The sequence below is a fragment of the Schistocerca cancellata genome, chromosome 5, assembly GCF_023864275.1.
Source record: "Schistocerca cancellata isolate TAMUIC-IGC-003103 chromosome 5, iqSchCanc2.1, whole genome shotgun sequence".
In the NCBI taxonomy this organism is placed as follows: Eukaryota; Metazoa; Arthropoda; class Insecta; order Orthoptera; family Acrididae; genus Schistocerca; species Schistocerca cancellata.
In genome coordinates, this window is record NC_064630.1 from 34,871,270 (window position 1) to 34,897,824 (window position 26,555).

Consider the following 26,555-nt stretch of genomic DNA (forward strand, 5'->3'; position numbering starts at 1 on the left):
TTAACATCTTTGTCTTGGTCTGTTTCGTTCTTGTTTCTAAATAACTGTCCTTGAATCAGTTTCTGAGAAATGGGTCTGATGGGAAGTTGATGTGCATGTTTCTTGGATCCCAGCTTCTCCTCTGACAAAAGCTGGCAGGTTTTTCTGTATTCAACATTAAGCACAGTTAGATTACTATTTGACATTGCTTTCTCTCCCTTTGCCAATACGTATGATCTCGAATTTTGTCTAATGCAAGCGTAATGATAGTTGCATATTTACAGCCTCTGTTAATATTTATTTCTCTACAGTAGAAACATATTTGCCTGGGGGCATTGTCGTCCTTAAGAATTTTACCATAATTTAGAAGATCTCCGGTTGTGGAAATCTTTTGAGGAAGTCTGATTTTTAACAAAAGATTATATCATAGTAACGTTCCTGAATATCTCACATTGTGAGTTACTAAATCCCCATTGACACTGCCAGTGAAGCATCCAGCATTCATACTTTTGGTATTGGTTCAAATCTGGTGCTGTATACACGTGACAGGTAACGGGTAGTGGTAAATGGTGAATGGTGTAACATGTAACGTTTAACCATCGTACCAGTTCACGATTGAACTCTTTTCCTGTTTAGCCATTCGTCCCCAGTAGCTGACACCTCATAGCAAGTGCCAGGAAAATGTACAAAGTTTCAAATGGTTCAAGTGGTTCTGAGCACTATGGGATTGAACATCTGAGGTCATCAGTCCCCTAGAACTTAGAACTACTTAAACCTAACTAACCTAAGGACATCACACACATCCATTCCCGAGGCAGGATTCGAACCAGCCACCGTAGAGGTCGCGCGGTTCCAGACTGAAGCTCCTAGAACCGCTCGGCCACACCGGCCGCCTTACAAAGTTTCCAGAACATCTCTGAAGTATAAAATTACTGAAAAATATCCAATTCAAAGAGAGTAATTTTCACTATGAGAGAGGTTAATTTGTCATTATCAAGAGAAGATGACAAACGTTTTAACTGAAAGATAAAGTTAATACCGTAGCATGTGGTCACTGTGATGTCTGACTGACTCTGAAAGCATAGCAGCGCACGCTTTTTACCTATATGAATGCATGTTAGTACTGTCCAGTAAGCTATTCCATCGAAGTGTGATGTAGTTTCCATTGTATGTTAGTAGAAGATGACATACTAGCACCGGGGCACAGTAGTGTTTGGCTAACTTTCTTATCGGGTTTAGAGAGGGTTTTCTGACGAATTTAGACGTGGGAATAATGTTGTTTACGTTCGTAATTATCGTCGACATTTGCACTTTAAGCTGCGGATTAATATTATTTTCGTAATTATCATCAGCAGCTGCACTTTAAGCCGTAAGTTAGATTAGCAGTAGTGCCTACGTGTGTTTTGCAATGCAGCATGTGTGTAATGTTACACCAAGCCGGGAGCCAATTGCAACGGATGTCAGCAAGATAAAACGTGTCGGAAGAAGCAAAACACTCCGTCAGCAAGTTCAGTGTTGCCGATGCTGCCTGCTAGTCTTGTGACACTTGACAAAAATCATGGACCAATTTAGATGTGGAAAATCATTAATTTACGGCTCTGTTGCGAATTTACAGGACTTTGTGGATAAATACTTTTAAACATTGCGCAAAAAAAGAATTAGAGCGTTCGGATTCCTTTGAGCACCAGGATGGTTGCATTGTGATTAGCCGTTTCATTTCAGTGGTGTCTAAAGTACTAGGCTCTGACTGGTGGAGAGGGGAGGGGAGAGTAGGGGCAGGTGCTACAAAACACAACTGGGCTAGTTCCACCATTCTGGATTTTTAAAATTGTTTGTCGTCGATCTTCAAATCTGATATTTCCCAGCACATACCATTTTCAATTTTTAATTTACTGCGATCTGCCATCTTTAGTATTTAAATTTCCCGCAATTTTCCATCTTTAATTTGTAAATTCCTCCATCCGCCATCTTAGATTCCACCAGCTTGGATTTTGACGTCACATCAAGTTCAAGGTTATTTATGACGTCATAGCAAAGTGTGGTCTCTCCATCTTGCGGGCAGGACCTCTAGATCTGAGGTGGTCTGTGTTCAGTGTACCACATCTACAGCGGTATAAAAACACTGCACGTTACACGAGCATTTAACTACTGCAGTCCTAGGTCGTCAAGCGCTAACTTCAAAACATTCAAAACACAACGTTTATCTTCTTATTTTATACTTGACTGTGCTCGATACTCGGGAGTTTTCGAGACATGTCTGGTGCGTAATTTGACTACTAATTAAGGTAAAAAATTAAGTCGCAATTACAAACAGAAATATTTAGATACGATGTTAGATTGTACCTGTTCATATAACACTCTGAATTTATAATTTTCACGACAGTGCAAGTCTGCTGGCAATGGTGCAAATGTGCTGAGATATTGTTGTGTAGGAAAACAATCATAAAAATAGAACTGTGTTATGCAAGAAAGGAGGTACCTCGTTCAACTTAAATACCTAAAGTACGTCGAAATGATCATTAAATCGACACCCTAGCTGCAAACAGGCGCTGATATACATCATTGGAGACATGTTGAAAACGTAAGCAGGAGATCCCGGGTTCGAGTCCCCGTCGGGGCACACATATTCAACATGTCTCCAATGATGTATGTCAGCGCCTGTTGGCAGCTAGGGTGTCGATTTAATTATCATTTCATTCTAGAGAAGTTGCACGGTTATCAGTAGTATCTGTTCTTTCGGGAACAGATGCTACCTTCATATATATAGTTAAAATACGTCGGATTTTCGAGCATAAAAAACCAACTGACAACTGTAGGAAGATAACTATTATAGTTACAGACACAAAGATCACAATGAACAAGGACCGTACAGGAAATCTGCAGTGGCTTTTTCAAAGGAACTAGCCAATAGTTCACTTGGAGATATGTAAAGAAACCAAAGGACACCGAAAACTTTATGGTTGGATGTGGATTTGGATGCGCCCCTCTTAAATATCAAACAGGCAGCTTAGCCACAGCACGTCTTCTCGATGGACCTGTAGGAGTACAGAGACAGAAATAAGACGTATACGTCAGACTTCCTGCTACTTGCGCTATCGACAACTTAATATTAAAATGAGAGAACCTGACGCCATTTAAACGAAAATAAGCCGTCCTACGCGTAAGAACCTGCTTTCCACGTTTCCATGGAGATAGAGCAATCATAGAAGGCAAGGACCGATTTTAGCTATTACATGTCCTGCTGTCATCCTAGTGCATGGGTGGGCTCAACTTACGGCGCATCGATGAACGATCCAGTCTAAGAGGGGTGATTTTTATCTAGTCTTCCAGGGGCCATAAAATCATTAAAAGCACACAAAGTTTCGACTGGCTGCCACGCTGAGGGGATCAGCTATTACGATGCTAATTGACTGCTGGGTGCCTCCAACGATGATTATCGCGCGCATCCAGTTTTGCAAGAACCGGGCAGTGGAATTTGAAGTTGTACAAGCCGCCACTCAAACGTGAAAACCAGTTACGCCAAAAAGAAAATAAGGCAGAAACTTTGACAAATTGAAGAGCGCATAAAAAGGGGAGAAAAGCTATGATTACGACTGCTACCAACATTAGCAGCAAACATCTATGATAAATAACAAACAATGGAAGCATCTTCGCCTGAAGGACAACACCTAAGTAGTTGGAACGAGTGATGACGGGTAGGGTGTAAAGTTCGTCGTTAAATGTTAAATATATTGCGCATTTGGATTTCTTTTCTAATCAGGAAGGTTCATCTGGCTACCGATTAGAAGAGAACGAAGAAGAGAAAGAAGATTGGCCACGTTTTACAGAAGATCGAAATTTAGCGCGAACTTCAATGCGGGAAGCTTTTTTTCCCACAACGAAACTGCGTCTCGGTATCTGGCTGAAAGTCCAAGGAGATTCTGGTCATATGTGATGTTCACCACAGGCAAGACACGATAAATAATTTCGCTGCGCTGTAGCGACGGTAACGCGCGTGTTATTACAGCGCAATTACTATATACGGGTTTTCGAAATTCCTTAACCAAAGAAGAAATGTTCCAAAATTCTAATCAAGAACTGCTGTCAACATGAGTAACTTAGTAGTAGATATTTTTGATGTAGCGAAGCATTTTTCGTCACTTAATAAAGGCAAGTCCTCCGGTCCAGACTGTATACCAATTCGATTCCTTTCAGAGTATGCTGATATAATAGCTCCGTACTAAATAATCATATACAACCGCTCGTTCGACGAAGTATCCCAACTTAAAAACTGGATGGTTGCACAGGTTACACCAATACTCAAGAAAGGCAACAGGAGTAATGCACTAAATTACAGAACCATACAACTGACATCGATTTCCAGAAGGCTTTAGAAAGATAGACTGTATTCGAACATTACAAATTATTTCGAAGAAAAGGATCTGTTGACACAGTGTGAGCATGAGTTCAGAAAATAGAATCCTTGTGAAACACAACAGGCTCTTTATTCTGACGAACTAATGAGTGCTAGCGACAGGGGATACTACATTTACTCTAGGTTCCCTCAAACGCCTCCATTTTCCTGCATTTATTTATTTCTGTTTATCTTATTGATATTGCTTAAGTTCCTTATGTATTCTGCAGTTACATTGATAATTGTCTATTCTTTTAACTGGTTTGTGTATCACTCTCCATGTTTCATACCTCCTGATGTAGCCTGGTCTAGCACTAATTTCGTTTTATTTTATTAGTTTTGTTTATTAATAGAAACTGTTATGTAGGCATGCTATTCCTATTCTATGTTAAAGGTTTTCCTGTCTGTTCCATTGTTATTTATGTACTGTTCAATTTTTACTTTTTCATTGCATTACCACCACACTGTCAAAGATGTTACTTACTGTATGTTTCTACTTCAGTCTAGATCTGTTACTTCTCTTCCAATGTTGTTTGCAAATATTGTAACTTCTTTGGTTATAATACTCAGTAAATGTCTGAAGACGGCCTTGTAAGCCCAAAACCGGTTAACACAATAAAGCAAATATTGTAGAACAAAAGCAAACTGGTGAATCTTCTTCCTGCCTGCTCCTGATTTTTGTAAGGTAACCATACAGCGCCAACTCACTGGTTTTTCTGGATGCACTTTGCACCTTTTGAGCACCCAGAATAATTCTCCGAACCCGGTCATTTTTTTCCGATGACTGTTTCTAATATAAAACAGAAAGACATATTGTGTCCTTACTCACATCCTCACGGATTCATCGCTTGACGTCATACTGTGAGACTTTCATCTACTTTTACGCACCGGCAACTTGAAAAGTGAGATACGTATTTGTCGCATATCGACTTCTGTTTACACAATAATTCCTCATTGCTTATCTGTGACAGCTTGAGGACAGCGATGCTGTTTGTTTCAAAATATCAGCAATGAATAAAACTGCAACTTGCAACACTGTTTTTGAACCAATAGCTTATTTTTTTCGTAACTAGTTTCTGGCCTACATCTTTTATGAGATGGCAGCGAGGATTTATTATAAAAAATTCTACTTTTTTATCTTGAAGAAAACATTTTTTGGTGTAAAACTTGGAGTGTAGCGTTCTTGATGTTTGACACCATGAGCCACCCAGAGAGTGGTGATGGGTCTGGGTTTGAAACTAATTACAGAAAAATAAATTATGGACTTTAACAGAGTGTGGTTCGCTGCAGTTGTCTTCGTTACCGACAAATCGTTCCTCGTATCACGTGGTCAAAGTGAGGTCGGGCAGTAGTTAAGAAAGCAGCTCAGTAATCGGCAGGCAGTGTCAGCTCTCAATATGATGACCCTGGCCGATTTAACGTGGCTAAAGTAGTGCCGGAAGTAGCTCTGGAGGAGATAAATTGCACAGGTTGACTAAGAATGGAGTACGTAAGACAGATTAATGAAGTACAGTATGGAATGAAAAGTTTGGCTTAGCTAACCTTAGGAACTCTAATCGCTACACAAAAGAAATTGTTAATTTCCGTAGCAGTGTAAACAATATTGCTGCATAGATGTCACAAAAGAAACATACACACAGACATACACACACACACTATGTTTCACACACACACACACACACACACACACACACACACACACACACACACACACGAGTGGCCAGAAGTAAATATACTGAGTCACTGGTGCTGACATGCATGACGACCGAATGTTGCGGCGTATGGCGCGACTGTAGACGGGATATCGCAGCAGTCTGTACCAGACAGATGTGTACTTAAGATGGCAGCACTCTGGGAGGTAACCGACTTTGAACGTGGGATGGTAACCAATGCAAGGCAGATTGGTCACAGCATATGCGAGATTACACAAGAGGTCAACAGTGCCTGTGGTAGATCTCCAGAACCATCACCATACGTACAGTGTGACAATTACTGAACTATATGAAATAAAATCGCCATAAGTTCTGAACGATTTCCTTTAGGACGTTCAAACTGGACGGTTGACCGCAGGGCATGATGGCAATTAGTATGGTTTGCTTTAGAGACGAAGCAAACTTTCATTTGGATAGGATGGTCAATATACAAAATTGGCGCATTTGGGGGACTGAGAATCTGCATTTCGCGATCGAGAAGTCTTTTCACCCTCAACGGGTGACTGTGTGGTAAGCAATTTTCAGTCACGAAAAAACCGGTGCGATATTGCTTGATGGCACGGTGACTGCCGAACGATACGTGTTTTGGAAGGTGATTTCATCCCCGTTATCCAAAGTAACCCTGATTTGGACAAGATGTGGTTCAAGCAAGACGGAGCTCGACCCCATCGAAGCAGGAGAGTGTCTGATGTCCTGGAGGACTACTTTGGGGACCGCATTCTGGCTCTGGGGTACCTCGAGGCCACTGGCACGGTCATCGATTGGCCGCCATATTCTCCGGATCTGAACGCATGTGACTCCTTTTCGTGGGGCTGTGTTAAAGACAAGGTGTACAGCAATAGCCCCAAAACCATTGCTGAGCTGAAAACGGCCATTCAGGAGGTCATCGACGGCATCGATGTTCAGACGCTTCAGCGGGTCATGCAGAATTTCGCTATTCGTCTGCGCCACATCTTCGCCAATGATGGCAGGCACATCGAACATGTCATAACCTAAATCCGAATATCTGTAGTGACGTTTACATATTGAATGAAGTGTGTTTTAACTGATTTACGTTGTTTTTAACATAGTTCAATAACCGTCACCCTATTAAGGACGACGTAGGTCGTTGGAAACCTGGAATCCACGGCTACCCTCGTCAGTGCGAGAAAGTTCACGTGGATCAGAGCATCGTGACGGTACAGGGAAGATGCGCTGAGCGCTAGCGCCACTCTGATATGGGACAGCCAATAAAGTCAACCGTAGAGGAACGCTGACTGTCCAAAGGACGTAGCATGAATTACAACAGCACCAGGTTTTGGGAATGGGAAGGCACAAAATGTGGGAAAACAAGATAAGACAATAAATGCAATAAACATTACTAATCTAAGGGTGCAGTTTATACTGCTCAGCATTAGTAAGGGATGGAAAATTTTCGATAAGATGTGTGTAGGTTATTATAAAATTGGTCTATAGAATGCTTTTTAATCAGTCCGTACTTTGAAGAGTTACTGCAGTCTTTTTTTTTTTTTTTTTTTTTGAGGGTGGGGGGGATCGCGAAAGGACGTTTTTTTTCTTCTACTGAAGTACAGAGGATATAAAATGTAGACTGGCAATGGCAAGGAATGCGTGTCTGAAAAAGAGAAATTTGGTAACATCGAGTATAGATTTAAATGTCAGGAAGTCGTTTCTGAAAGTATTTGTATGGGCCGGCCGGTGTGGCCGTGCGGTTCTAAGCGCTTCTGTTTGGAACCGCGTGACCGCTACGGTCGCAGGTTCGAATCCTGCCTCGGGCATGGATGTGTGTGATGTTCTTAGGTTAGTTAGGTTTAAGTAGTTCTAAGTTCTAGGGGACTGATGACCTCAGGTTTAAGTCCCATAGTGCTTAGAGCCATTTGAACCATTTTTTTATTTGTATGAAGTGTAGCCATGTATGGAAGTGAAACATGGACGATAAATAGTTTGGACAAGAAGAGGATAGAAGCCTTTGAAATGTGGTGCTACAGAAGAATGCTGAAGATTAGATGGGTAGGTCACATAACTAATGAGGAGGTATTGAATAGGATTGGGGAGAAGAGAAGTTTGTGGCACAACTTCACAAGAGGAAGGGACCGGCTGGTAGGACATGTTCTGAGGCATGAAGAGATCACAAATTTAGTATTGGAGGGCAGCGTGGAGGGTAAAAATCGTAGAGGGAGACCAAGAGATGAATACACCAAGCAGATTCAGAAGGATGTAGGTTGCAGTAGGTACTGGGAGATGAAGAAGCTTGCACTGGATAGACTAGCAGGGAGAGCTGCATCAAACCAGTCTCAGGACTGAAGACCGCCACTGAAGTCGCATCCTGTGGCTCGCCGCTACCTCTGGCCACTCGTGGTGCACGAGACGCCTGTGGAGGCGGGAACGCGCTGCGTGTGGGAGGAGGGGGAGGAGGAGGGGGAGGAGGAGGAGGAGGAGGAGGCAACTCACCGTCGACGAGCAGACAGGCGGAGGTCCGCGCGGAGCCGAGCGCGTTGGAGGCGACGCAGGTGTACTGGCCCTCGTCCTCGGGGAAGACGTGCGCGATGCTCAGCCGCGCCGTCTCGCCCTCCACCTCCGCCACGAAGTCGCCACCCAGCGGGATCAGCTGCCCAGGAGGCAACGAGAAACATTGTGTAAGTAGGCCGTTCAGGTTTTTATTGGTAACGCCACGTAGCGCTCTGTGTGAAAATCACTGGCTGTGCTGTCTGCAGTCTGTGGCTGGTTGGCATTGTTGTTGGCTATTGTAGTGTTGGGCAGTCGGCTGTTAACAGCGCGTAGCGTTGCGCAGGTGAGCCGCCAGCAGTCGTGGATGTGGGGAGAGAGATGGCGGAGTTTTGAGAACGGATGATCTGGACGTGTGTCCATCAGAGACAGTAAATTTGTAAGACTGTATGTCATGAACTAATATATATACGAGGTGTGGCTAGAAAAAAACCGGACTAGTACTGGTGAAACAATAAAACGAATGCAATAAGGCTGAAAGTCGGGAGGCCTGTCAAGTGACTCTCGCTCCGCCTACTGCTCGAGTTTCATCTGCCTCCTGCACTCAGTCTGCCCGTGGCGTCTGTTTTAAGTAGTTGACGTTTTGTCTGTGCGTCGGAAAATGTTGAGTGTACAGAAAGAACAGCGTGTTAACATCAAATTTTGTTTCAAACTAGGAAAATCTGCAAGTGAAACGTTTGTAATGTTACAACAAGCGTACGGCGATGATTGTTTATCGCGAACACAAGTGTTTGAGTGGTTTAAACGATTTAAAGATGGCCGCGAAGACACCAGTGATGACACTCGCACACTTTGTTCATGTTGAAACTTTCATGAAGAATCTGCCTAACACTTTCCTTGTCAGCTCCTGTTAACTGAGACACTGCTCTGATTGTTAAACGGCGACCTTGTCGAACAAGTTTACCGATTTTTCCAATGTTTGCATCAGTTTTTGCTGACAATGGTCTGCCAATGCGAGTGTCATCACTGGTGTCTTCGTGGCCATCTTTAAATCGTTTAAACCACTCAAACACTTGTGTTCGCGATAAACAATCATCGCCGTACACTTGTTGTAACATTACAAACGTTTCACTTGCAGATTTTCCTAGTTTGAAACAAAATTTGATGTTAACACGCTGTTCTTTCTGTACACTCAACATTTTCCGACGCACAGACAAAACGTCAACTACTTAAAACAGACGCCACGGGCAGACTGAGTGCAGGAGGCAGATGAAACTCGAGCAGTAGGCAGAGCGAGAGTCACTTGACAGGCCACGCGACGTTCTAGCCACACCTCGTATATTATGACTTTTGAACACTATTAAGGTAAACACATTGTTTGTTCTCTATCAAAATCTTTCATTTGCTAACTATGCCTATCAGTAGTTAGAATCTTTTATTTAGCTGACAGTATTGGCGCTCGCTGTATTGCAGTAGTTCGAGTAACGGGGATTTTTGTGAGGTAAGTAATTCATGAAATGTATTGGTTATTGTTAGTCAGGGCCATTCTTTTGTAGGGATTTTTGAAAGTCAGATTGCGTTGCGCTAAAAATATTGTGTGTCAGTTTAGTGTTGATCAGAACAGGTAAAGAGCGCAATGTCTGAGTACGTTCAGTTCTGCTCAGCTGTTTGAAAATCAAATAACGTAAGGGGTTTACCAGCACAGTAATTCATTAATTTTTGTAATGGGACGTTTTAAGATTCAGTGCCACAGCGCGCTTACTGCACACGTACTGACCAAACTAGTCACAATGTTTTAGTCATTACTTCTCAAAGTTACTTAGGTATCTCTTTACTTAAAAATGAACAGTCGAGATCGGAACAATATTTCTTTGTTAACCGGTTTCGGCTTATCTACAAGGCATCTTCAGAAATTTTTTTTGGCCCTGCAAGAGTAGGAAGAGCAAAGTTACAAAATGTACCATTACCTATGATCTTAAAATAAGATAAGAAAAGCTGTAGTAAAAATTACAGACAGTACTACTGTAAAACTTCCTGGCAGATTAAAACTGCGTGCCGGACAGAGACTTGGACTCGGGACCTTTGCCTTTCGCGGGCAAGTGCTCTACCTACTGAGCTACTCAAGCACGATTCACGCCCCGTCCTCTCAGCTTTGCTTCTGCCCGTACCTCCGCAATATCCTTTCTATCAGGAGTGCTAGTTCTGCAAGGTTCGCAGGAGAGCTTCTGTAAAGTTTGGAAGGTAGGAGACGAGGTACTCGCAGAAGTAAAGCTCTGAGGACGGGGCGTGAGTCGTGCTTGGGTAGCTCAGATGGTAGAGCACTTGCCCGCGAAAGGCAAAGGTCCCGAGTTCGAGTCTCTGTCCGGCACACAGTTTTAATCTGCCACGAAGTTTCATATCAGCGCACACTCCGCTGCAGAGTGAAAATTTCATTCTGGAATACTGTTGTATACGCCGTTAGAAATAGAGAAAGGTTATAGCGTTTATCTCTATGGCAGCTGATTCTGTTGTTTGTAAGTCTGTTTATTTTATTTTAACATAAATGACCACTTGCCTTATGGTTGGTAACATTTTAACACCTTATGCACCTGTACGTGGGCTACGCGAACTTACTGTGCGAATTGCACACAGCTCTTGTGAAGCGTTTGCCATTGGCTGGTGATGACGTAATCCGTAGTCGGCGCGAAATGCACACTATTTGACCCGTAGCTCCACAGCCATCAGTCAATGTATGATCGTGGTATCACGAAAAGTCGGAGGAGCCGCCACCACCAGCCATTAGGGTAAACGCTGTAACCTTTCTCTATTTTTAACGCCATATGCAATAGTACTGACTGTAATTTTTCTGTATTTTATTTTAAAACAATATGTAATAGTACAGTTTGTAACCTTGCTGTTCCTACCCTCCGGGGCCAAAAAATTTTGAAGATGGCTTGTAAATAAGGCGAAACTGGTTAATATATATAGAATCAGGTCGCTGCTCTCCGTGGCCTATGTCTTCCAAGTACGTCCCTGCAGTCTGTGGCGTTTTGTAGATCCAAGTCAACAAAAAAATTAAATCCTGACCCGACACGCAACTGACGCCACAGAGTCAACTTGCGGATTTCATTTATAACAAACGATTAATTAAGTTGGTACCAACTAATAAGTCAAAACATGTGCCTACAGAATAACATTTGTTATGTGGATACAGTTCACAATTCAAATTGACAGTAACATCAGCCATTGGCCAAGTTTGCCACTGCTTCCAACTCATTTTAGAAAGTCATTCACAAAAGTAACATACTGGGCATCTCACACCCAGAACTCCAGATGTCAGACACTGAGATCGGAACCAAACGTTGTGTGTCGATAGCGTATCAACCAGAACTCCAATTTAGTCCGTGCTGTGTGCTGTCGTCCAGTACAAGATGCGTAAACGGTAACTGAAAGTGTCACCAGAGCTGTGTAGCACAAGAAAAGCGTATCTGTGAGTAATTTTGTGGTAGATCTCACGTGTACAAAAAGGTAGAGCGTTCAAATAACACCGATGACAATTTTTTTGTAACTATTTACACTTGAAACTGGCATAAAAATGGTTCAAATGGCTCTGAGCACTATGGGACTCAACATCTTAGGTCATAAGTCCCCTAGAACTTAGAACTACTTAAACCTAACTAACCTAAGGACATCACACACACCCATGCCTGAGGCAGGATTCGAACCAGCGACCGTAGCAGTCCCGCGGTTCCGGACTGTAGCGCCAGAACCGCACGGCCACCGCGGCCGGCAAACTGGCATATGGGAGAACATTTTCCTGATATGTAAAAGGACTTTTCCGAGTTTGTAGCGATGTTCTTGCTGCAGTCTGGTTTCTCTCCGTTAGTTGAACGTATGTGTTTATTATTATTTATTCGTTTCGCCCTCTAAGGAGCACGCGGAACCATTAATTAGCACTGGTCTTCTTAGCTTTATTGTTTTTCTTTTCTTCTCAAAACTTCCTCGTCCTTTCACTATAGGCCTGTCTTCTTTCTTGTGTCCATGCGTTTTTCAATTTCAGATTCTTTTCCGTCTGGTGTGATTGTGAACTTATGAGAGTCGATTTTCTGTTTGTACGCAGTCCATGTGGATTCTAGTGGGTCAATACTGAGTTCCGTGAGGTCACTTTGGGTTTCTGTTAGCCACCGTGCCCTGGTTTGACGAGTTCCTTTGATGAAAAGAAAGATTTTCTAGGTCATTCTAGAGCCGTCCTTTCTTGCTAAATATCCGTAGAATTTCAATCGTCTTTTCCGTGCAACTAACGTGAAACGTTCAGCGCTGGAGTACAGTTCTTCAGACCTTTTGCGCATCCAAATACCATCTTGAATTTGGGTTGAAATATTTTCCTGAGTATTTGCCTTTCCATTTTCTCAATGTCCTTGATGTTTATGGTTAATTATGATGTTTCAGTTGTGCAGAGCACTTCTGGAAGAGTGACTTTATGACAGTGGTGAAGTTTGGTTTGGGTGGATAGCGATTTCTTATGGTATGTGTTCCAGGCCATTATATAAGCTTTAGGTAATGTTTCTGCTCGTGTGCTGTGAGCTACTTTTTCGTTGCCAGTGTTGCTGACCATTTCACCCAAGTGCTTGAAGTACTTATATTCCCCAATGTAGTTGTTTGGAGATTTCCATGCAGTCATTTTCCCCGGTGGTTTCTTAAGATGAGTGGAATTATTTGGACGTTGGCTATCCCATATATGTTGATTAAGAGATTGGTGTTCGTCTTTTTGCGTGCTGAAAAATTCTCAATTATATTTCTGTGTCCGTGTGTTCTGCCAATTTGCGCATTGAAATCTCTCAACAGGACTTTGACATGGCGTTGAGGGATATTGGTGAGCACAGGCTCGAGTCGTGACCAGAACTTCTCCACTTTGCTTTTGTCAGTATCGTTATCGACTGGAGTGTGTGCGTTTATCAGTGTCTGGGCCTTATTGGCACGTTTAACTGTGAGTAGAGAGAGGCGTTCAGAGGGTACCACGGAGTCCTGGATACTGTTATGCACGAGGAATGCCGTTCCAAACACACTTATGTCACTATTTTTCAGTTTGATTGGAGGCTTTCCCTCGTAGACTCGATAGCCACCGGAATCAATCACAATCACGAAAACGTGTTTCTTATACTGCAAGCATACGAATCCCAAATCCATCACAAGTCTCTGTCAGTATCTTGAATTTTCCTGTTTTAGTCAGTGTTTGTACGTTCAGTGTAGCAATGAATTGCTTCCGCTTTGGTTTGAGGAGTTTTGGGAAGATCCGACTCTTCCCTGCATGATGTCCTGCTCCCCCATAATCCGAATGACCAGTTTCGCCTTCGCCCTTCTGAGTTAGTGCCTGAGGTAGTTGCTTTGTGGCTTGTCTTTCCATCACGCTAAGTTCATATTCAGCTGGTGGGCGTCTGCACGAGGTGAGTGGCTGATTGTCGATTGAATTCACTCTCATCGTACGGGTTGTTAGTCCGTACGGCAGCGGATACATTGCTGGAGTTTTGCAGGTGCCTTTTGGTGTTTTCGGTTTTTACCCTCCTCCTTCAACCGGGCTTGGGACCGGCAGCAGCAATTACTCAGCTACTCAATCCACCCAGTAATTGCTCCAGGCGGAGCGTATGTATTTATTATTGATCTTATTATTTTGTTTATTATTAAATATTATTATTATTACTATTACTTCCATACGTATGATGGAATTGTTGATTCATTTTTCTGTTCTGATTGTATATTCTGCGAAACTTCAAATGTACTCTGCAGATTTACTACTTTCAAAGAAACGAAGCGAAAGCAAACTGCCAAGAGAACATCGTTGTAAATTCCGAACAGCCCTTTTACGTGTCATAAATACGTTGTCCCACTTTCACGTGTTTCAGTAGAAACAGTTGTCTTCTTTGGGGTTTCGTACGAGGATCCAACGCTCTACCAACTTCCCCACCGAAGGAATATTTGGTAGTCACGTTTATGCTTTTGAGGTACTCCTTAGTTCTGGCGTTACTTTTAATTAACGTTTACGTCAGCTCTGCTGGGCGACAGAACGTAGTACGAACTGAATCGGAGTTTTGGTTGATACTCCACTGACATCTGGAGGTTTCGGTGTCTTCGAGCTACCTCAGCATCACTCAGTCTGAACTGGCTTTTGCCGACTCTCAGTAATACGAGTATATATACACACGTCTCTCCTCAACAATTTGAGGCATGTGAGGTCACAGAAACAAAGCGTAAATATGTAGTTCACAGTGAAATGAGCTGCCTAATGACTAGCATTTTTTAAATTTATTTTAGTTTTAATTCAGAAACGTTTTTTCCTTTGTATATTAAATTAATCGTAATATATATTAATGTGGCTGCAACCATACTTGAGTCAACTGTCATTTCCACAAAACATTTGCCATCTTAGCAAATTAAAAGAAACAACTGTGAAATGATGTGTAGAAGGTCTCATCTTCGTGCTGATTCCAAAACTGGTCTTATATATGTAATATTTCCGAAGTTATGAAGAATTTAATATTATGATTAATATTGTATTGTTATTAATTTGGTATGTAGGACATCCGAAACTCAGAGGCATGATAATTAATTTAGAGGGATCCGCTTCAGTTGTATTAACAACAAAAGCTGGATCTCTCTGAATGAAATATTTATTCGCGTGATGCATCTGTGTTACAGTTATATGTGTAGGACGCGACGTTTTGTTCTCTGCCTTTAGTAAAATGAACATTACTTTTGCAAACAGTCGCTGACCTGAATTTCGATATTGCATTGTAACTTATTTCGTTAATACGTGACACAATTTTTGAATCAGCCAAGGGTATAGGCCCCTGTGAAACCTATTATCCAATTACAGTCTTTAGTTATTATGCAGCCTCAGCAAACTGTGGCTTGATGAATTGAACTGTTTCGAACATTAGAAAAATAAATTTCTCATAGGAATCCTAAAATACAATTTCAGAATAATTGTATGGTATCTACAGAATCAGCAAGCAGTCAGCAGTGTTGTGGTATTGTTATAAACATGTATTATGTACAAAAAATGGAATTTACGCAATATTAACTTAGGTTTGGGTTAGAGAATGTGTTCCTAGGAATCGCGACAGAGTTTCCTTCATTAATGGATAATCGGTTATGAAAATGCATCAGAAGTCCCGGAACACCTTGGAATATCGGCGCCACGGTACAGTAGGCCGACAGAAACAAACAAAAATTGTTATTCAGCCTTAAACATGCAACTGTTCTACCAAGAACTAACGGAAGAATCCGTATGTAAGATTTCTTCCGATCACTGTAAATTTACTTTTCTTCAGGGAAATATAAAGGAGGAGTTACAGCCCGCATCTCGTGGTCGTGCGGTAGCGTTCTCGCTTCCCACGCCCGGGTTCCCGGGTTCGATTCCCGGCGGGGTCAGGGATTTTCTCTGCCTCGTGATGGCTGGGTGTTGTGTGCTGTCCTTAGGTTAGTTAGGTTTAAGTAGTTCTAAGTTCTAGGGGACTTATGACCACAGCAGTTGAGTCCCATAGTGCTCAGAGCCATTTGAACCATTTTTTTTTTTGAGGAGTTACAACCGGTTTTAGTTGTTGAGCAACCATTTTCGGATACACAGAAAGGAGAATTATACGATTATGAATAAGGGAAATCACATTGGCGAAAGCTCAAGATACAACAAATTAAATAAATTTAAGAACATTTACAAATTACAAGGGATAACGTACTATAGCTCCTAGTGCTATTGGTATTATAACGGATGTTGTGAAATATAGACAATGAAGCTGCATTGCAAACAACAAACTGTGAAGACGCTCGCATGACAGACAGCCACCGACAGTCTGGTCGTTCTGCGAGCCGTCAGTTTCCGTAGCGCAGACTCTTATGACCTGGGTCTGTTACGAATACAGCGTTAAGGAAAACCTGCAACAGTGACCTGCATCAATTTGTCACCATGGTTTTGATCACTCCCCTTTGTATTTGGATACACGTATACAGAAGCTTTAGTATTTTCAGTCAATATGACACTGAAGTTGTCTTTTGAAACGGAACTTATCTTTTATTGTACCAGTTCTTTCACAAACTGCAAATATTATTACTCGAAATTTATTCTGTAATTATGCCTTGTTTATTCTCGTTAAGACGAAGTGCTACAACCCTTTTCATTAGATTTATATAGAATATTCCTGTAAAACCGTACCCGGCAAACAATTAACGACTGTCACACAGGGTAGTGAAATCAACTACTGAATCTACTGTAGAATGCTTCTTGGGCTGTACTGCGCATTTTTTTCAGAAATAGTCGGTCGACGTAGTAAATTTCGTCCTCTCAAAGTGTGACAATGCTCTAATTCAGTATCAAGTTAATGGTATTCAAAGGGTACGTCTGTTTTCTGCTTCTCGTTACTGTTCGCTGTGAGGATGTCGTATGCGACTAAGAGGAACTGGCAACCAGTGCCCATAAATATTCACGCGGTCGTGGCAAGGTAACAATTCGACTTCCTACTGGCGTTTGCATGTGAAATGTGAATGTAATTTAAGAGCGAATAGACATGCTAACGATGACGGTAAGTCGTTTACGCAACAAAGGAGAAGTTACGAACCAAGAGTGGACAAAGAGGAGGATGAAATCTGGTAGGAAAGGAATAATAGATTTTACCAGAATCATAAATGTTCTGAACGTGAACATAAAACTGTTCTCTCGCTGGGCTGTAAGTACCTAGGTATCTTTTATTCTGACATAAGGCAAGAGAAACATTTTTCTATCACTGACTTTTCCTCCATAAAAAACTGCTTCTAAACGTTCGATCGCTCCTATAGAAAGCCCATCTGTTGTTAAACACAGAGCAATTTAGTTTCTACCTCTACGAGATATTATAAACGTGTCCCAGACGGGAATTTGAGCTCTGAGTTCATGATTTTTAGTGTGACAGTGTTACCATTGAGTACCCGAATACGTCTTGCGCATGTCTCTACTAATAACTGAAGTCGTCGATGGAATAAAGTGCCACCCTTCTGTTTGGTAAGGATTGGTATGATTGCGTAATCAGTTGTGTTTTCGAATGCAGCAGTTCAACTATGAAGAAGTTCCCCACGTACCGCTGGGAAGCACTGCCTGCTATATAAATCGTATTACCTTATTGTATTTATAATTTTGCCTATAAATTTAATGAAACTTATAACATGTATTGACCCAAAACACGATCTTGTGGGCTAACACTTTCTACTACGACTCCTTCAGTTCCTACTTGTGGTTGCAACGAAACCTCTTTTGCTAAGCAAAAACAAGCATGTAGAGCCTCATATGTTTTGTTGCCTATCAGTGAGCAATAACATTAGCCTTGCGAGGTTTAAGGCGGAAGTGCGGTGTCACGACACCAATACCATTGTGGACATAATTCTGACTCTGCGCTGTTTACCGAAACTCGGTATTCCTTACGACATAATTTAAATATTCACCACACCGATAACATTGTCCTGCCTGAAATACAGTTGCCATTTGAAAGAGCCTTTCGTATTCTTTTGATGTAATCTAAAGGTACTGATACGACGTTTGCATGTGTTAGCGGCTTTACTGCGAAAATGGCACGCGGCGACATTGTATTTCGCCTTGAAAGCGACAACCTCTCGCGCGCAGGAGGTAAGCGGGTTGCCGCCGAGTAACACGGCAGGTGTTTTCCCATAAGTAACGGCACGGTAACGACAGAACAATAAATATCCAAGTATTCCTGCTTTGCGCAACGAAAAATACTGGGCGAATGATGCCACCATTGCTGTGTAAAATTTATTTTCCCTTTTTGTCTATAATTTTATCAGCCGTGTCAACGGGATGTACGTTATCAAACGTTCTGACTGAAAGATATTTCGTAGAACATCTGCATACATACAAGGTGACAATTATTGAACTATATGAGGCTCGTCATAAATTCTGAACGGTTTGCATTAGGATCTTCAAACTTCACGGTTGGCCGCGGGACATGATGGAAATTAATATGGTTTGGTTTAACGAAAGAGCCCACCCTAATGTGGATGGGTCCGTCAGTAAGCAAAATTGGCGCATTTGGAGGGGGGGGGGGTTGAGAATCCGAATTTCGCGATCGGGAAGGCTCTTCACCTTCAATGGGTGACTGTGTGATGTGCAATGTACAGTCATGGAATAATCGGTGCGATATTCCTTGATGGCACAGTGACTACCGAACGATACGTGAAGGTTCTGGAAGATCATGGAAGATAATTTCATCCCCATTATCGAAGTTGACCCTAATTTTGACAATATGTGCTTAAAGCAAGACGGAGCTCGACCTCATAAAAGCAGAATAGTTTCTGATGTCCTGGAGGAGCACTTTGACGACCGCATGGTGGCCTTAGGGTCTCCAGAGGCCTCGATTCTCCGGATCTGAACACATGCGACTCCTTTTTGTGGGGCTATATTAAATACAATGTGTACATCAATAACCCCTGCTAATAGAACGTCTTCAAGTTGTATGTTGGTAAAAACTATAATTCAGTTGTTTATGGAGCCAGCCTACAGTTTTGACTGCTAACAGCAAGTTCTCATGAAGCTACGAAAACATCTGGAGTACACACACAAAAAAAGTTTTGCGTCACCTCGGTTCCCAGAACTCCTGAAAATAGACGTTGACTTTGGATATTGTATCACAGACACAGTCCATTTGACTGTTAACAGATGTCACTAAACCCGCCCAAAGATGTAAACAACTATGCATGAGCAGCGCCTATTAGACTGAGGGGGTTCGACAGACGATCAGTTCCAGTCATTCCACCAGGAAGGAGGTATACGGCTTGTCTGTAGTTCCACCATGCCTAGACGGTCAATACCGCTGTTCGATCGCGTCCGCATTGTTACTTTGAGCCAGGAAGGGCTCTCAACAAGGGAAGTGTCCAGACGTCTCGGAGTGAACCAAAGAAATGTTGTTCGGACAAGGAGGAGATACAGAGAGACAGGAACTGTCGATGACATGCCTCGCTCAGGCCGCCCAAGAGCTACTACTGCAGTGGATGACCGCTACCTGCGGATTATGCCTCGGAGGAACCCTGATAGCAGCGCCGCCATGTTGAATAATGCTTTTCGTTCAGCCAACTCACGACTCAAACTGTGCGCAGCAGTCTGGATGATGCGCAACTTCACTCTCGACGTCCATGGTGAGGTCCATCTTTGCAACCACGACACCATGCAGCGAGGTACAGATGGTTCCAACAGCATGTCTTCCCCGATGAGCGTCGCATGTGCCATCAACCAGACAATCGTCGGAGACGTGTTTGGTGGCAAACCGGTCAGGCTGAACGCCTTAGACACCCTGTCCAGCGAGTGCAGCAACGTGGAGGTACCTTGTTGTTTTGGGTTGGCATTATGCGGGATCGACGTACGCCGCTGGTGGTCATGCAAGGCGCCGTAACGGCAGTACGATAAGTGAATGCCATCCTCCGACCGATAGTGCAACCGTATCGGTAGCATATTGCCGAGGAAATTTGCGCCCCCATCGTGCACATCTTGTGAATGACTTCCTTCAGCATAAAGACATCGCTCGACTAGAGTGGCTATCATGTTCTTCAGACATGAACCCTAGCTAACATGATTGGGATAGATTGAAAAGACCTGTTTATGGACGACCACTCTGAGGGATCTACGCCGAATCGTCGTTGAGGAGTGGGACAATATGGACCAACAGTGCCTTGATGAACTTGTGGACTGTATACCACGACGAATACAGGCATGCATCAATGCAAGAGGACGTGCTACTGGGTATTAGAGATACCGGTGTGTACAGCAATATGGACCACCACCTCTGAAGGTATCGCTGTATGTTGGTACAACATGCAGTGTGTGGTTTACATGAGCAATAAAAAGGGCGGAATGATGTTTATGTTGATCTCTATTCCAATTTTCTGTACAGGTTCCGGAACCTCGGTGAGGCAAAGCTTTCTTTGATGTGAGTATTTGAAAATATTCTGTGGATGATTTTCTTGGGGTATGTGACAATTATTTAGGTTAAGACAATGGTAGAATAGCTTTCCGAACGTGCCTCCAAATCCAAGGCAACAAAGTGTCAGTTATCCCTATGTAGCTCCACAGCGCAAAAGTGACCTCTGAATAATCTTTGATCACGTAACATTTTATTTGTCTGCTTAACATATATTAGCTTTTAATGCGGGCTTTCAGGGTCACTATTTACACCCTTACATGATTTTTGTTACTTGGGCATCATGCCCAAGCCGGCCGCTGTGGCCGAGCGGTTCTAGGCCCTTCAGTCCGGAACCGCGCTGCTGCTGAGGTATCAGGTTCGAATCCTACCTCGGGCATGGATGTGTGTGATGTCCTTGGGTTTAAGAAGTTCTAAGTCTAGGGGACGGATGACCTGAAATGTTAAGTCCCATAGTACTTAGAGCCATTTGAACCATTTGAACACCACGCCTATGAACTAAATTCAGCTACTGAGAGTTTGGTTCAAATGGCTCTGAGCACTATGAGACTTAACATCTGAGGTCATCAGTCCCCTAGAACTTAGAACTACTTAAACCCAACTAACCTAAGGACATCACGCACATCCATGCCCGAGGCTGGATTCGAACCTGTGATCGTAGCAGCAGCGCGGTTCCGGACTGAAGCGCCTAGAACCGCTCGGCCACAGCGGCCGGCCTTGCAGCGTGTGTGAGCTGTTAACAAAAGATAGCTGACTTTTGACTAGCGCACCGCTGCAGTGCGAATCACAGTTTGCCATACTATGACATAAAAGAGTGTGGGACTCATAAAGATAAGCGGTCCTTCCATTAGTATAAATCTCACATACCTTAAGCGCAGTGCAAATTATCCTGAATAAGTTAAACATATGGGGACACACGGCAAATCTTCCCCAGCAGGCTGTGTATTTAGAATGTTGCGTAAAATTAAGTGTTCAACTATATCTAATACCTACGTACAGTCACTGCATATGAGAACAGATGCTCTACAAGTATTAGAGGAATATTAGTTTCCGATGTACAGTTTAGCAATGAGCACGTCTTGACTAAGTTGCTTAATGGTTACGGAATTAATCTCTCAAAAAATTCTTAAAGCAATAAAAAGGTTTTTGAAGGTACTGATCAGAACTTGGCGAACAGAAAGGAAGACAACTGAGGTACTGCTAAGAGGAATAGAGTTACAGAATAACTTATCGTAACGATTAGAAAAAGAAAGTTGTTCGTGGAGAACGTTTTTGGTAATAACGGAAGGATAAATCCATGACACTCAAATTAGAGCTGGTGCAGATAATGCGGTGACGATACTATGAAGAAATAAATGAAATTTCAGAAAAAAACATCGATAACTGAAGCTAAGCATTAAGCAGATGAATAATGGCAACTGTCTTAAATATTTGGTTCAAAAATGGCTCTGAGCACTATGGGACTTAACATCTATGGTCATCAGTCCCCTAGAACTTAGAACTACTTAAACCTAACTAACCTAAGGACAGCACACAACACCCAGTCATCACGAGGCAGAGAAAATCCCTGACCCCTTTAATATTTGTAAAGGATGAAATGTAACTGTGAATTATCTGGAAATTCGCGTTAATCTATTTATGTTCCGCCTAATAAATAATATTGCAAGTGTGTGTAACGTCCAAAAATCAGCTGAAAGCTGACGTCCACTATATATCTAACAACCATTTTTGCAGTTATTTCTATTTACCAGGAGTCTATTGTTGTTGCCATAATCTCGCGTAAGCACCAAGATTCAGAACGTTTCAGACAGGTGGAATGTGGACTGAAGTGGATTTTTACTGCGTTCATGTCGAGTGGTATTCTTTAAGTAATGCGATCACTGTCACGTGACCTCTTTTCGCCCATTGTTGGTACTAGAAACGATCATTTGAAACAGTTTTTCAGGAGAGATTTTCTGCTGTATCGGGCAAGAACTTTTGCTAGTCCGGTCTGCGAAGCGTCTCTGCCGTACCCTCTCGCTCCGTGACCAGTCTTCCAGCGACCTGTATTCCTAATGGCCATCTCTGCTCGAGAATTACCACCATTAACCGCGACGAACAAAAATTGCAGGTTCAACCACTATAATCCTCGCAGTATGCACGGTTCCGGCAGTTACATGCAAACCTCGCTCTCTCATTAGCTCTTAAATGCTAGCGTTTTTAATGTCGATCGGTACACTCACTCTGTATCATGCGGTTTACTTCTTACAGCTTGCTCCGCTGCCGTCTAGAATCTTGATATTTTCTGATATAATTCTTCATCATGGTCTTCAATAACTTCAGTCTGCCAATGAGCGAGTTGTTTCTGTGTACAGAGTCTCAGCCACAATAACGCACTCTAATGCAGCTCCCATCGCCTATCTTATTAGACATGCATTCAGTGCCAGTCATTTTTCCACGTTGCTCTTCAATAAGCTAGTGAATTCATTTCCTCTCACGTGGCACGTTTCAAATATAAGATCCAGTGGGCTAGAAAAAATAACTGCCTGTAGAGCTCAGATTGCTATTACATGAACAGGTAAAGATTCTTGCATTATTGCTGTTTTTCTCTTTGTGTAAAAGTGAGGTGAAATTTCTGTGAAAATAAACAAGCCTGTAACACGTGAATCATGGCCAGTAGTTCTAAATGTGATTGGCAAGGTCTGTTAGCGGAGCCAGACACCTTCGTAAAGTCGACTAAGATCGCCACATTCTTCCTTTTTGCATTTTTGATAATCGTTTTATAGATGTACTAGCGAAAGAAGAGCCAGTCGATATGTTCAAGAAGAAAGAGGGAATAGTCGAAATTTCAACGCACAAACATTTAAGCTGCTAGAAACACCACTAACATCCTTCACTGAAAATGAAATTCAACAGAATTATGAAATTTACGGAAACAAAAGCTCACGTGGTGTTGATGAAATTTCGAATAGCATTTTGAAGGTTCGTTCCAAATTAATGTTCCTTTTTGTGATGTGTTTTTATAGACCATGATACACTTTCATAGATACTTACTTTTTGAACAATTCATGGCGGTAAATCCTCTGTTGTAACTCATACCTTAAAAAATAAAATTTAAAAATTGGTACTGAATGATTCAGACAATGCTGAAAGTGGACAAAATTTTAGAGACAGGGAAAAAATCACGAATGGAGTGCCACGGAATTCAACGATGCGTCCAATTTTTCTTCCTTATTTTTATGAATGGCCTTTCACTTAACATACAAACAGAGCTGACACTTTTTTCAGATGACGAAAGTGTTCCGATTAATTCAGTTCGACAGGTACCCACAGGCAGGTTTTTAATAACGCTTTTCTAAAAACTAGTCTGTCTAAAAACAAAAAAATATTTCTTCCTTTCACGTTCGGTTGTGAGCTATTGTGAAGCTAATGTTACGCTGTTTAGAGTCATGGTGTGTGACGTACGTTTATGTAAACATCTGGTATCTTTGAGGACTTTCAGTTCTATTGAAGGAAAGATGAATGGCTTACCTATCTAGTGTACTTTCTCTTTCTGTGATGATGGTCGCTACGACAGAAACTGGTAGAGTATAAAGGATAATTCGTACAGCTGATGGCTAAAATGCAGTTCTTCGAACTGAAGGAATTCATAGTGATTGTCAATCCAACGTGACTAAATTGCGAAAGTGCCGTCACCATATTTTTAGAAACAAGAGGGACACATCTTTAGGAGTACAGGCTGTTTAGTTAATTGTTGGTTTCGCCACGTGCTCCGCAACTACTTGTTTGATTAATGAAGAGGCCGCTCCAGTTGCTCTGTAGAACTTTATTTAGTCCACTACCTGTTTCGGCATTTTTGTTACGTCTTTCTCAATTGTATCAGAAAGTGGCATACATGTGGTAAGTGTATAACGTGTAAAATTGAAGATTTACAGGTTATTCTAAAATATTTCTGTTTGCTGATGACACTAGCTTGGTAGTAAAGGATGTTGTCTGCAACAATTACTGTTTCAAATAGTGCAGTTCATGACCTAAGTTTATGGCTTGTAGAAAGTAAACTAACGGTACATCGGAGTAAGACAGAGTTTTTGCAGTTTATAACACATAGTTCAACAGAATCCGAAGTTTTAATTTCACAGAATGGGCACATGATTAGTGAAACTGAGCAGTTCAGATTTCTAGGTGTTCAGGTAGATAGTAAACTGTCGTGAGAAGCCCACGTACAGCTTCTTGTTCAAAGACTTAATACTGACATTTTTACCAGTCGAACGGTATCTGAAGTAAGTAATCATTTGACAGGAAAATTAGTCTATTTTGCTTATTTTCAATCGCTTATGCCGTAAGGTATTATATTTTGTGGTAACTCTTCCCATTCTAAAAGGATATTTTTTGGCACAGAAACGTGCAATTCGGGCAGTAGGTGGTGTAAGCCCGCGAAACTCTTGTCGATTCCTGTTCAGTAGCCAGAGTATTTTGACATTGGCCTCTCAATAAACATATTATTTACTGTCGTTTCTTGTTAGCAATATCAGATTATTCCCAAGAATTAGCAGCTTTCACTCGGTTAATACTCGGCAGAAGTCCAATCTGCATTTGTATCGAACTTCCTTGAATCTCATGCAGAAAGGCGTGCAGTATACTGCAGCATCCATTTTCGATAAGCTACCACAAGAATGTAAAAATCCTAGCAGTAATCCATGCCCTTTCAAATCGAACCTGAAGAGTTTCCTCATGGGTGAGTATTTGTGTACCATCGAGGAGTTCCTCGAAACAATGTGTTGTTGATTGCCTTTACATAAACTTATGGCTTCCAGAATGAGATTTTCACTCTGCAGCGGAATGTGCGCTGACATGAAACTTCCTGGCAGATTAAAACTGTGTGCCCGACCGAAACTCGAACTCGGGACCTTTGCCTTTCGCGGGCAAGTGCTCTACCATCTGAGCTACCGAAGCACGACTCACGCCCGGTACTCACAGCTTTACTTCTACCAGTATCTCGTCTCCTACCTTCCAAACTTTACAGAAGCTCTCCTGGTTCGCAGGAGAGCTTCTGTGAAGTTTGGAAGGTAGGAGACAAGGTACTCGCAGAAGTAAAGCTCTGAGGACGGGGCGTGAGTCGTGCTTGGGTAGCTCAGATGGTAGAGCACTTGCCCGCGAAAGGCAAAGGTCCCGAGTTCGAGTTTCGGTCGGGCACACAGTTTTAGTCTGCCAGGAAGTTTCAACTCATGGCTTGTCTTTTTTGGGTTCATGAACGTTTCATTTTATCGGTTATTACTTTTATGTTGTAATTTCATGTGCTGACACGGGCTGTGACCTTGTAGCTTTGCTCCTTAATTTGGTTCCTCTGGAACTAGATGTGGAAAAAAAGAGGTTTACATATGTTTATGTACACATAGACTATAAAACTTACAGTGGATAAGTAACGTCCAAAAGACACCAACACAAGTGTGGTAGATTTGTAATCTTGCTTGTCTAATGGTATCGTGAGTGTATAGTTCACTACATAGTGTGTTGGTGAGTGTGTGATGTTCTGCCGTGTTGGCACGGGGCTGCCGCCGCGGCCTCGCTGCTGCAGACTCACCCGGCCGTCCTTCTCCCAGCGGACGTCGGGCAGCGGCGTGGCGGACACGCGGCACTCCAGCGTCACGGCGTCGCCGTCGCAGCAGCGCCGGTCGGCGAGCGCGCGCCGCACGCACGGCAGCGTCTGCACGCGGCTGTCAACAAACCACACCGAGATCACGCCTCACTCACTGACCGACTGACGCTGTGCTGCTGCTACACTTACATTCGTAACGCAGCTGGCCGTAACAAGTGCAACGTATTGTGCGGCAAACTTCACAGAACTACACTGGTGTCCAAAATTAAAGCAAGGTAGTGATTTTTTTGCCACAAAACAATATAACCAGGTGATAATAAAATAGAAATAATGTAAAGAACATAGAACGTAAAGATCTACAATGGATGACACAAATGTTCTTCGTTTTCTCCAACTTAACGTATTTAAGCACACATTCCGACGACGTGTTAATTACAGATGGGGGATCCGCTCCTGAACAGATTCATAGAGTTGAATCTTTCAAAGGAGTGAACAATCAGTGATTCAGAAAAAAAGAACGGTAGCTC

At 42.4% G+C, this 26,555-nt stretch overlaps 1 protein-coding gene across 1 annotated transcript in view; it reads right to left on the reverse strand.

The window, feature by feature from the left end:
- The window catches only part of LOC126188350 (titin homolog), a 1,721,077-nt gene that overhangs the window by 315,293 nt on the left and 1,379,229 nt on the right, over positions 1 to 26,555 (reverse strand). Inside the window, exons 40-41 of the mRNA XM_049929949.1 lie at positions 26,014 to 26,146; positions 8,533 to 8,689 (exon numbers count right to left, since the gene is read on the reverse strand). Coding sequence (XP_049785906.1) covers positions 8,533 to 8,689; positions 26,014 to 26,146 — 290 coding nt within the window. The remainder of the gene's footprint in view (positions 1 to 8,532; positions 8,690 to 26,013; positions 26,147 to 26,555) is intronic.